Below are 13,534 nucleotides of genomic sequence, written 5' to 3' on the forward strand. Positions count from 1 at the left end.
CATATTAGAAAGACTGAGTCAGACATTCATTATATTGCATTATTGGACTTTCAAGTGGTGATGAATGCTGACTGCCTCGGTCAGGCAGTCGCTTCGAAAATGTACAAATGAAACTCAATTTTTGGAGGTCTGATTTTTTGGAAATTTTTTCTTTTAACGTTTGAACGTTAGAATGATTATTATAACTTGTGTTAGGTTATACAAAAACTTCCCTGCGACTATTTCAAAAATTTACAGAAGAAATTCTAAACTTAATAATATGGTATAAAGACTAAAAGTTTTTAAATATTCATTGCTCAAGATTGCCAACTCACAATTTTTCACATCCAAACAACTTCAAAATTTATCCAAAAAATGTTCAAAAACTTGGTTGGTTGAAGCATTTGTCATTCGCCATATCTCCTGGCTAGCCGCTTTATCGAATAAAATTTTTTAGACGAAAAATTTAACGCTTGCATAAATTTCCTGCTAGTTTGATGGGTGTGTTTTTATGAATGCGTGTCTGTTTGTGTGTTTCTATCTGTTTGTTTGTATATGTGTGTCTGTGTGTGTATATTGTGTATGTGTTTGAGCCAACCTACGTACAAATGTGTTGCATGTATGTAAAATGTTTTCCGTCCATGTTTGTGAGTGTGCGTGTGTATGTACGTTAGTATGCGTGCACTTTTTTGAGTTTGCGTGTACGTATGCGTTTATGTGTGTACGTGAGTACGTGTGTATGTGCGCACATGAGTACGTATGTGTACGTGACTGCGTATGTGTACGTAAAAGCGTGTGTGTGCGTGAGTACGTGTGCGTGGTCTGATATTTGATTGATGGCTTGTTTTTTTGTTTGCTCGGTATTTACCGGTTCGACGACATACAGCAGCTGGGTGATGGTGGATAGAATGATGATGATGACGATGACGACGGCGATGATGGTGATGATGATGAAAAAAATTATGAAAATGATAATAGTAGTGTTGACAAAATACTTTCCCGTGATGGTAATGAAAATCTCGATGATGACAACGACGATGATGAAATAATTGACAATAGTATTAGTGATGACATTGACGATGACGATGATGATGCCTTTGCATACTTAGGCTGATAACACTGTTGTGATAATGGTAGTGATAATGATAGAGATATATCAGTGATAATGGTGATGATGTTGATAAGAAAAACGCTGATGACCTCGATGTTAAGAGTTTGATTGATTATCTATGCCCTTTCCTCAGAGTTACACTTTTCAAAAGGTTTTTGCATTTGAAATGTGGCCGCGAAAGCCTGCCTAAGCTTTTTCCATAAAACACAATCAAGCACAAAATGTACAGACGCTTTGTACACACACTCACGCACGCACACACGCACACACACATGAAAACACACATACACACACACACACACACATAATCATTATTCAATTGAATTTATAAAACTCGTATCACTCACACAAAACGTACACACACACACACACGTGAAAATTTACATACATTCACCCGCGCACACTCATTGTTTAATAAAAATTAGAAAAACTTGAATCATTTTTATTTGGGCTTGATTTGCATTTAAATTGACTAAACCAAACCGGCTTCAAACCCTCTCAGAACATCAACCGATTAGCATGAAACAGTTTTTAAATAGAGAAATATAAAAAGCAAGTGAAATCAAAAGGCGGAGTAAGACGGTTGAATGATTACAACCAGAGTGGTCGTCTGACTTAATTTAATTAATCAGCAAACGCAAGATTCATTCCATGTAAACACAATAAATAACAAAACGTTAATCTATTTTTCCGTCAACATGCAAGAGAAGTTTGTCGTTGGTCTGTGTATGTGTGTGTGTCTGTGTGTATGTGTGTGTGTGAGTGTAAATATGCGTACGTGTGTGTGTGTATTTAATTATTTGCATGCAAATATGTACATGTGCGAATGTGTGTGCAGATAACGTAATGTGTGTGTGTATGTTAGCTGGTGTATGTGTTTGTGTGCGTGACTGTGTGTTTCTAATTTTTTGTTTTTTTTTTCCGCGTCATCATCAATATCAGTACCAACACAATCATCGTATTGATCGTCACTATCATCATCATCGTGTTGATCGTCACTGTCATCATCATCATCATCATCCGGTCATCATCACCATATCACGGAGGATGATATGAGGAAGAAGCAGACTTAACTTTTTTAATTCATCTTCAAAAAAACGTAAGCAAAGGAAAAAAAACTGAAAGAATTGAGATAAAATTTAAGTCAACTGAGATAATCTGCACAAACATTATGAATGTAAAATGAATGAATGAATTTGAAATGAATGGATGAATGCAAATTGAATGATTGAAGGAGCGTAAACAGAATGAATGAATGAATAAATGACAAAAATGAAAGAGTGAAAAAACGATGTGATGAATGAATCGATGAAAAACGTCTTAGCTGTAAAACATTTTCATTCTTCAAAGCTCCATAGAAACTAAACTGGAAGCTGTAAAGTCTGAACGAGTCATAATAAATCGACACATTTGAAATTTTTGAAATCGACACATGAAGATGTGCTTTGTAAGAGAAAGAAAGCTGTGTTGCATCAGGTGCGTGCGTGTTTGTGCGCGCATGTGTGCGTGTGCGAACGAAAGTCTGTGTTTATGCGTGTGTATATGTGTGTGTGCGCATATTTATAACCAAACAAACACACACATAAACACACACACACACTCACACACACAAACAAACAAACAAGCGATGTATGAAATTGTTTGCACTTGCTGAAAACATTGTTTTCCGACTTGCAAACAAACCTGTGCGTATGTATAAAATAATTTTAATTTCAATTTAAAATCTCCTACAAACTGCACTTAGAAATACTGTTTGGCTGCATTTGTCGTGAAAAAAAAGAGAGAAAATTTTTAAGTTAAAAATATTATTTCACATTTTCAAGTCCGTTTTAAAAATTTTATTTTTATTTCAAAATGTCAAACGACGGGCATAATAACAACTGTACCTTATAATTTTGTACTACTACCTTATAATTAACAATAGTAACATCAATAAAGTCAGCAGTGTCAAGAAATTAATAAAAATAATAACGACGATGATGATAATAAATATTATTAGTAATAATATTAATAATAATTATTATTAAAATAATAATAATAATTATTATTATAATAACAATGGATACACTTTTATTGATCTTAAAACTTTAAAAACGAATGATTAGTACCAAATAACGATGATGATGATGATGATAATAAAATAATAATAACAATATAACAACAACAACAACAACAACAACAATAATAATAATAATAATAATAATAATAATGACAACTGTTGATATGGCTGGAAAAATAAAAAAATGGGTTATTCCAAATGGATCCACCACCAACTTATTATCAGTTATCAGCTTCTATATCCAAATTTATTTTTTTTGTTTCGTTATCATTTTTTTCTTTGGTCCTACAGAAGTCATCTACTTCTTCATTTTCATCCTTTTCATCGCCATCATCATCATTATCATCATCATCATCATCATCATCATCCTCATCATCACCATCATCATCGTCATTAGGTTTAAAATCAAATGATAGTGTGAAATCACTATCACCAACGCCATCATCGCCAACATCATCATCACCATCATCGTCATCATCATCACCACAACCATCCTTATCATCAACATCATTATCGTTACCACCATCATCACAATCATCCACCAAAAAACTTCTCATCGTCACCAGCAGCATCCAAGCCAAATCACTAATGACTTTTTAATTGTAGGACTCATTGCATCGCATTTTCATTTGTTAGCCCCAGTCAGCAGAGATAGATTGTTTGACCATCGGTCATACACAGCAACAACAATAGCAACAATAATAAACAGCTTTAATTATGATAACAATAGTTAAAACATAATTATTGTTTTTATTATTTGTAGTAGAAGTATTTGTGATTTAATAACTGTAATAAAACTTGTAATATAGCAATAATATTATTAATATAAATATATATAATAATAATAATATAATAATAATTTATAATAACTTAACGCTAATGATCCTGATGACGACCGGACAGAAATTTGTACACACAGTTGATATACATTATTATTAGATACATTTGTTTGTCTTATTGATACAAATATTATTCTAAAATCTTACTCTTGATACTTTTTATAAAAATAATTGAGTCTATTAAATACAATGAACAATTTTAAAATCAAGCTAGGAGAGCTAGGACATTTATTTTGTAGTGGCTCTTCTTACACAGATGCTAGTCCGTCCACTGAACCACTTTAAACTTTGTTATTATTATAATATTATTTTATAATTATTTAAAGAAATTATCGTTACTAATATATTATTATTCAAATTATATTGTTTTATTATGATTTAAAGAAATTTTTATAACTAATATATTATTATTTAAATTATATTATTTTATTATTATTTAAAAAAATTATCATTACTACTGTTTAGACGAGTTTCTTTAAAAAAATAGATAAAAATATATGAATAAATAAAAAATCCCTAAAAAAATCACCCAAGTTCTAATGTGAATACATTAACAGGATTTAATTTTTTGGAGAAATCTTTTTGGAATAAAAAAATTTTCATAAATTTTGTTTTGACCAAAATTTGCCGAAAGCTTGTAAATTAATTTCAATTATGTGCCTCTTGTCGCTGCTACTACCACTACTGCTACTGCAACTGCTACTACTACTTGTACTATTACTACTTCTACTACTACTGCTACTACAACAATTACTATTACAACAACAACTACTACTACTACTGTTACTAGTATTACTACTGCTACTACAACAATTACTGCTACTACTACTAATTCTATTACTATTATTATGATTATTATTATTATTACTATTATTTTTATTATTATTATTATCCAAACGATTGCTGTTTGTTTGCAGATTTGGAAAAGGAAGGCATTCGTCCAATGTCACTCCTATTCAACACGTTACGATCAGACATTGCCCTTTTGAGGGGCAATAAGATTGAAATATTAGAACTGACGATATGCCATGAAACTAATCTAATTTCATCGAAACAATATAAACAACAAAAATATAAAAATTTAAATGCATATCTAAATAAAGAATATAAAGATTGTTCTATAATAATTAATACATTTGAATTGTCGCCAATTGGTTTATGTAATAATTTTAATCTATCGATATTTAAATTTACATGGTCAATACTGTTTAACTTTAAATTAATAAACAGTGTTATTAGCTCGTCATATGGAATTTTTTGTGACAGAAACGTTGCCTAATGCTATTTTAAATATAACTTACACCCATGCACTTGCCATTGGCAATGAGGATGGGTGGATCGTACATTTGATTATTTTTATTCTATTGATTATTTTTATTCTATTCATTTTAACATTTTAGTTACAATTTATTATCTTAATATCTTATAGTTTCATTGTGTCGATTGGATAAATAAAATATGTTCACATTATTATCCTTATTATTATTATTATTATTATTATTATTATTATTATTATTATTATTATTATTATTATTATCATTATCATTATCATTATTATTATTATTATTATTATTATTATCATTATTATTATAACTACTACTTCTTCATTTACCACTACCGCTACTACTGCTGCTACTTGCTGCTACTACTAATGCTATAATTTTACCACATAATTATTTTTGTAATTTGTTCTGTAACCATCATCATCACCACCGTAGTCATCATCACCATAACCGGACCAAATCTATCGTTATCATCATTATCATTATTGCTACATTCATTGTTAGTATTATCATTTTTGATCATCATCATCATCAACAACAACATCATCATCAACATCATCATCATCATCAACATCATCATCATCACTATCATTACCACGACCATCCATCTACATAAAACATTTCCTTCCACTGATATTTAGTGTGACGTGGCAACCGGAAGTCGTCTGTTTTTTGACATGATGCACCAGCAACCAATCAAATCCGTTCTTTTTGGCGGGTCTTGTGATCACGTGACGGAACCGCTGGCCGAGACATCCGCATGGTGGGACATCGTTCAGGCGAGTGATAGGGTGGATAGATGAATGGACGGATGAATGAATGAATGGAAGGATGGATGGATGAATGGATGGATGGATGGATGGATGGCCTGCTGAATGGATGGATAGATAGATAGATAATTAAATGAATGGATAAATAATTTTGTTTAGTGCATTAACAAGAGTAAAGTTGCATTGAATAAACTACTCAACGAAGCATTTAAATTATTTTAAAAACATGAAAAAAATACTGAAAAAGATTGAGCGATAATAAAAAATATTGAGAAAACTAAAAAAATACAAAAAATAAATTAATAATATTGAAATATATTAAAAATTATTTAAAAACATTAATAATCATTGAAAAATATTTAGCTATCTAACAACTCAGCGCGTGTTACTTTCGAGAACAGCGCTCAACCCCATGCCATTTGTTATTCTTCTAAATAATGGAAGATGGCCAGCAAAAAAGGTATGCACCGTGTTCATGGGAGCATTACATAAAGCAAACACTTATTCACTCTGACAAGACTCGTCTTTTTTGAATGAAATATTTGCTAGGTAGGTACTTTGAGAAACCTTTATTGTGTTTCAGTGACAAATGTCTGCTATATCAATATGTGGTCTATTTTTGAGATTTCGAATGACGTTTGATCTGCGTGAAATAGAATAGAGTTATGGATGTTTGTATGTGTGTATGTATGTGTGTTTGTTTGTTTGTTTGTATGAATGTATGTATGTATGTATGTATGTATGCATGTGTGTGAATGTTTGTATGTATTTGTGTTTGTATGTATGTATGCATGAATGTATGTATGTGTGTGTGCGTGTGTATGTTTGAATGTATGTGTGTTTGTTTGTTTGTATGTGTGTATGAATGTTTGTATGTTTGGATGTATGTAGGTATATAAGAAAAAATGGAAGAAAGAATTTGCGCGTTCATCATTCGTGCAGAGAAGTTAATACCATTGTAGTTTATTGCTTGTTCATTTTATGTAGTCATGTTATATCTCTTTACGGCATGGCTCTTATGGGCTGTGTTGTTTAATTTTCAGAACCGCAATAACGATAAGCTCAGAATTTGAAACAGTGGCTGCCGATATAACCAGGCCATACAACATCACTTTGGAGTTACTCCAGTTGATTATTATCGATTGTTTTTTATTCATTTTGGCCATCGCTATTTTTTTCATAATTGTTATTTATTAACCGGAAAATTTATCACTTATTGGTAGCAATAGCAGAAGCAGCTGCGGTAGTTGTAGCAACTGTAGTAGCAGTAGTAGCAGTAGTAGTAGTAGCAGGACTTGCAGCAGCGCAATAGTAGTAGTAAGTTCGTGTTAGTAATCAATGGTAGTAATTATAACCATAGGTATACGTGATATTAATTTATAACAGCCAATGTCCTTCATCATCATTATTATCATTGCCTTGTCATGTTGTATGAGTTAAAGATGTGATAGATGACTATGGTTACTGAATAATGGTTGTTCACTTCGTCTTCGTCACATAGAGAAGCAATGATTTGGTCAAGGAAAGTTTTTTGTATTTATCATCGTGATTACTTTCATCCTTTATGTTATTGTCATCATCGTCTCCATCATTATCACCTTTATTATCTCATTACGATCACCACAATCATCGTCATCACCATCAACCTCATCATTAGCTTAATCATTGACATCACCGTCATCATCTGCACCTTCTTCTTCTTCACCATCATCACCTCTGTCGTTGAATCCTTATCATTATTTATATCATCATCTTCACCATTCATCACCATCATCATAATCATAATCTACATCCTCGTCATCATTTTTATTATCACCATCATCATCGCCGTCGTCGTCGTCATCTTTATCATCATCATCAACACCTCCGCCACCATCATCATTATTATCATCATCACCACCATCATCATAATCATCAACATCTGTATCAATATCATCACCACAATCATCATCATCATCATTACCATCTCCATCATTATCATTCTCTTCACCACATCATCATCGTCATCATCAATTTCTTCTTCTCTATCATCATCTGTTGGAGATGAACCGTGGCTACATATTTAATTTCCTACGGCATTTTCCTTTTCCATCTTTTCACCACTTACATTGCCAAGCGATTTGTTGACATTATTGTTCATTGCTTCGTGATTCATCACAACTACAACTACTACAATATTTACTACTACTACTGCCGCTGTAGCTACTACTACTATTACTTCTACTACTGCTGCTACTACTACTGTTGAAGGTGTAAAATTACTGTTAATACTACGATAAATACTGCTGCTTTTGCTGTTTCTGCTACTTTTGCTACTACTGCTGCGACTACGCTGCTACTTCTAATTTTACTACTGCTGCTGCTTATTGCACTATTTCCACTGTTGCTAATGCTACTACTACTTTCCCCTAAAACTTTGGCTATTTACTACTTAAATTTAATTTGGCTTGGTTGTGTTGATGTTGCAACTGCTGCTGCTTCTTCTGCTACAGAAGTTGAAACTGGATATGTTCAACTTTTTTGCTTGTATTCCAATGCATACGTTTAGCCTTCTTTGTATGTCAATGACTGCGTGCTCACGTTCGTTGGTGTTGTTACTGGATTCGATTTTACGGAGATCCCTGCCTGTCAGATGCAAATGCTTGATATGCTCATAAAGGCGTTAACACGTATGGTACGTGTTTGCTCGTTTAAACTTCTCCGTAATGCAACCGAAGAGAAAAATAAAAAGCCCTTTAAAATGTCAAATGGTTTGATATAAACAATTGCAAATATGAGACCAATAACATAACATTATACGCGGGTGAGTTTTCAGAAGTTAACGCATGTGGACAAAGGTCTGAGTGCTGCAAGGATGGAAAGTTTATCGGGTGCTGAGAAGAAATTTGTATTCGAGCACTGCGTGTGCTTGAAAAACCAATTGGCCGCCATCAATATTTACAACACTTAAAAATAAATAAAAGGAGAGTAAAGTTGTCTGAGTGAGAACCTGCTCGTGCAATTTTCATTTGGCCGTGCGAACGATTTGTTCATCTAATGCCTCAGTCACATCCAACCTATCTCAACAGTGCTTTTGTCGTAACTTCAAGCTCCAACGTGTTTACGTTTAAATAATGGTGTTTGTGTTGGTGGATGTCGATCTGTATGTCTGTATATGTCTGTGTGTGTGTGTGTGTGTGTGTGTGTGTGTGTGTGTGTGTGTGTGTGTGTGCGTGCATGTATGCATGGTGCATGTATGTGTGGTTGGTTATGTGTGATTTTTTAGTAAAAATGATAATGCTTTCATTCAATTTATTAACTATACGCTGTCTGTTTAGTTAGGTTTTCTTGCTGCACGTTCATGCAACATGCATCTGCACTCAAAAGATTATTGAATGTGTGCAGATAGGTGCGTGCGAACATTACACACATACGCTGCTTTAATTTGAAACCTTTACACAAACACGCATCCACATAAACACAAAAACATGTAAAAAAAAGCTCTGTTTGTAAAGAGCACACTGACTCTAATATAAGCACACAAATTAAAAGATGACTGCATGCAAATCCATGGCAAATAGAATGTAATATCATTCGTGACCAGGAATAGCTGGACGCACCTACCTACATTGGTTTCACGATGGCGCATTTCTTATTTCTCTTCTTATTTCTACACGATGACAGCACAACTGCATGCAAGCAGATACACGTGCGATGGTTCATACGATGGATACAAATCAAATCTTTTATATCTTCCCATTTATTGATCTTATTGCACCAGAGTAGTTAACTTTTTGTATCGTTAAAATAATTTTATTTTCTGAATTTTTCACCAAAGTTTAGAAGTTGTGCGCTATAAAAGTTGATAATGTTGCGGGCATTGATTTGCACGCAGTGGCAACATTATAATTACTTTTTTTTATTCCTTTCTATTCATGGATTTATTTGTTGTTGGTACTTTCGTGTTTGCGATCAAATTAGTGTTTCCACTTGCGTTTTAAACTTTATTGTATATGTGTGTAGTGTTTTAATTATAAATAAATTATCATATTGGCGATTTTGAAAAAAACAAATTTGGATTCTGCGGTTTTAAAAGATTTTAGATGCAATTTCAAAAAGCATGCAATTATTTTTCAAGTTTTTTCTAACTTGTATATCATTAGTTTCTAATTTGTCTAACAACAGTTGGTTGAGTAAGAAAAAGAACTGGATGGTTTTTTGTGATTTTGAATAGATAATGATAACACACAGTTTTGCTTTTTCAAACAATTTTGTATCAAATTCTTCGATGTTGATTTATTAGTTAGCAGATCTAACTCTACACATGTAACACGTATCTGGTTTCATCTGGTAAAAAAAATCTAGCAATATACCATATTCGACTTGCTAGCTATTTGACAAAATGTCGTCCGTAATAGCAAAACATCAGCGGAGTTCGAATGCCTCCAGTGCTTTTCTAAAAGAAACGCCATATCTACCGTTGTCTTGATTCGCAGTTTTTGGATGTGAATTCATCATATTTGTAGTGCGACATTTTATGTTACCAAGAAGCCGACATAAGAAGCCGACATACTTGAAAAAGAGATTTGAAACTCTCCTGAGTTGTGGTTTTCAGTTACAAACTTCCTAGCTGTTTACGTGGACCTCCAGCGTTTGTTGTCAGGAATCAACCAAAGTGCACGTAGAAGACTATTGAAAGGATTCAACGCTGGATTAATAGCCCTACCGCAGACCACCCCTTAATAGAAGACACGCACTCACGCACGCACTCACTCACGCACACACGCATACACACACACACACTCACGCACACACACACACACTCACTCACTCAAGGACACACACAAAAGCGCGCGCACACACACACACGCTCACACACGTACACACATAAAAACGAACAAAACACAAAAACCGTGTAAACACAACAAAAATGCATATAGAACAGTAGTAAAAATGCATATAAAAACATGTGAAAGCATATACAAACAGACTCAAACATAAGCATACACATTAACACTCATACACCCATACATCAAAACGTACATAACATACCACCATACATATTCACGCATTCGCAGAAGACACACTCACATATACACTGAGGCACGCATGCGTATACACATAAATAACCAAATACATACAAACACACACATACATCCACAAACGCACATAAACACAAACACGTACACGTACAAACACGTACACACAATTTGATTCTGCCTTTATTTTGTCAAGTGCAAACCGTTCAAACTTAGATAGACGATAGGAATAAAAGTAATAAATATAAAAACGAAACAATAATTATTATTATTATTATTATTATTATTATTATTATTATTATAATAGATTAATTATAATAATATAAAAAATAATTACAATGATAATTACAAAAATCAGTAGCAATAAAATGTAAAGTCTATGAACAGTTCTTAAAATTATGTCATATGGCTTATCGCAATTATTTCTTCGCCAAGCGATTGTTTTGCAATCGCGATTGCCATACGTTTTTGCGTAAAATTTTTATTTCATTCAGTTCTTTATTTAACTTAAGGAATGATTTCTGTTCCTAGCGACGAGTTTGAAAACACTCCTGCGGTTTTGCTAACGTATGGAAACACCAAAGCAGCAGCCCGAAAACCTATCAGAGTAGTATATTAGTTTCTTCCTATATAGCTAGCACAAATCATTTCATTAGCTAGCGGTGTTTTCATTTATTATTGAGGAATGTAAGTTTGAATCGTTTGGATTTGCAATCCGACAACACAAATGTGCACTTTAAATACAGGAAATACAATTTAACTCATTAAAACCACATAATATTTTAATATGATCGTCAACAGAAGAACCTATGTCGATATTGATTTAAAATATATTAAAATATATGAATGTTTAATTTATAATATGCTATCAATGTTATTTTTTTATATTTATACATATTATTGTTTTCTAGGCAATCGCCCTGCTTGCTATTTAGAATGATACAAATACGTCAGTGAAAGTTTCATAGAATACTTAAACATAAATATTGTACAGAACATTACAACTCATAACAACAACTAAACAAATAACAACAACATCAAGAACAACAATAAAGCTAGCAACAAAACAACGCAACAAAATCATCAACAATTCAACAACAAAAAATTTCAATTCAACAACAATAACAACAAAATTATCAATTCAACAACAAAAACAACGAACAATATCAACAATTCAACAACAGAAAAATCAAATAATTAACAACATTAACAATTAATGCAACAAAATCAACTAGCAACAACAACCAACAAAACAACCACAACAACAACATCAACAACTAACATTGTACAATTGCAAACAAGTCATCTCAATCAAATACTAATAAGTACTCAGGGAATAAGCGGATATGACGTCATTAACCGGATTTTAAGTGTTTATTCATGAGGTGCGTGGACTCGTTAGTGGGAGGAATCTAATACAAAAAGTATTATTAACTGGAAAATGAAATGGAAAAATTCTACAATGAAAGAATCGAAGTTTGAGCGAATATTAAAAAATTAACCAAAACTTTAATTATAAATGAAGTGTGTGTAGTAGTAGTAGTAGTAGTAGTGGCAAGTAGTCGTGATGTAGTGGCAGTAGAAGTTGTCATAGCAGCAGCAGCAGCAGCTTTAGTAATTGCAGTAATAATGGAAGTAGCAGTTTTGGCAGCAACGATAGTAACAAATAAATAGTAGTAGCGATAGTAATATTAGCATTTGTAGTATTTATACATATAAAAATATGAAGAAAAGAAGATAGAGGGATGGATGAAAAGAAAGAAAAAATAGAGAAAAAAAATAAAAAGAGAGAAGAGAGAGAGAGAGAGAGAGAGAGAGGAAGTTATAAATAAAGAATGAAACCTTTGCCAAGGTTCAGATAACATTCTCAAAATATAATTAATATCGCATAACGAGTTTTTTTTTTTTATTATTCAATTGAGGTCTGTTTAGTCCTATCATATGTTTTGTTTCTTTTTGTTGTCGTCTTGTTTGGGGATTGTATTGTTGATTTTGATGATTTGTTTACTTTATTGTTCACTTTCTGTATTTATCTGCGTTTTTGTTGTTTAGAAATGTTTCGCTAGCATTCTTGTCGATCTGTTATAGTTTACGTGATTTTCTAATCCCTGTTAAAGATAGAATTTAACTCTCTTATTTATCCATTCCCATGTGAGAACTCTACCGCTCAATTTCAGTAAAGATTAGTTAATTAGTCAAGAAGACAATTAGAATTGTTCTGAGTTAAAAGTAAAAAATTTCTTCAATGTTCATATAGTCACCTTTGATGAACGTAGTAAGAGTTGATTTAGTTGTAGTAGTAGTTGTAGTGAATAGTAATAGTGGCCGTGGTATTAAAATTAGTTGTAGTTGCAGTATTACTAACAGCTTAGTATTCGAGGTATTAGTAAAAGCAGTAGTACTGCTAAAAAAGAACTAGCTGTAGTGAATAAGTAGTAGTAGTAGAAGTAGCAGCAGCAGTAGCAGTAGTAGTAG

At 32.6% G+C, this 13,534-nt stretch overlaps 1 protein-coding gene across 1 annotated transcript; it reads left to right on the plus strand.

Moving 5' to 3' along the window:
* Nucleotides 1-5,948: 5,948 nt before the first annotated feature.
* Nucleotides 5,949-8,991, plus strand: HELRODRAFT_164598 (hypothetical protein; the record flags this gene model as incomplete). The annotated part of the gene is made up of 4 exons (XM_009029496.1): nt 5,949-6,034; nt 6,405-6,501; nt 8,590-8,715; nt 8,857-8,991. The coding sequence occupies 4 exons, from the start codon at nt 5,949-5,951 to the stop codon at nt 8,989-8,991; spliced, it is 444 nt and encodes a 147-aa protein (XP_009027744.1).
* Between the last annotated feature and the right edge of the window lie 4,543 nt (nt 8,992-13,534).

The sequence above is a fragment of the Helobdella robusta genome, assembly GCF_000326865.2.
Source record: "Helobdella robusta unplaced genomic scaffold HELROscaffold_6, whole genome shotgun sequence".
NCBI classification, from domain to species: Eukaryota; Metazoa; Annelida; class Clitellata; order Rhynchobdellida; family Glossiphoniidae; genus Helobdella; species Helobdella robusta.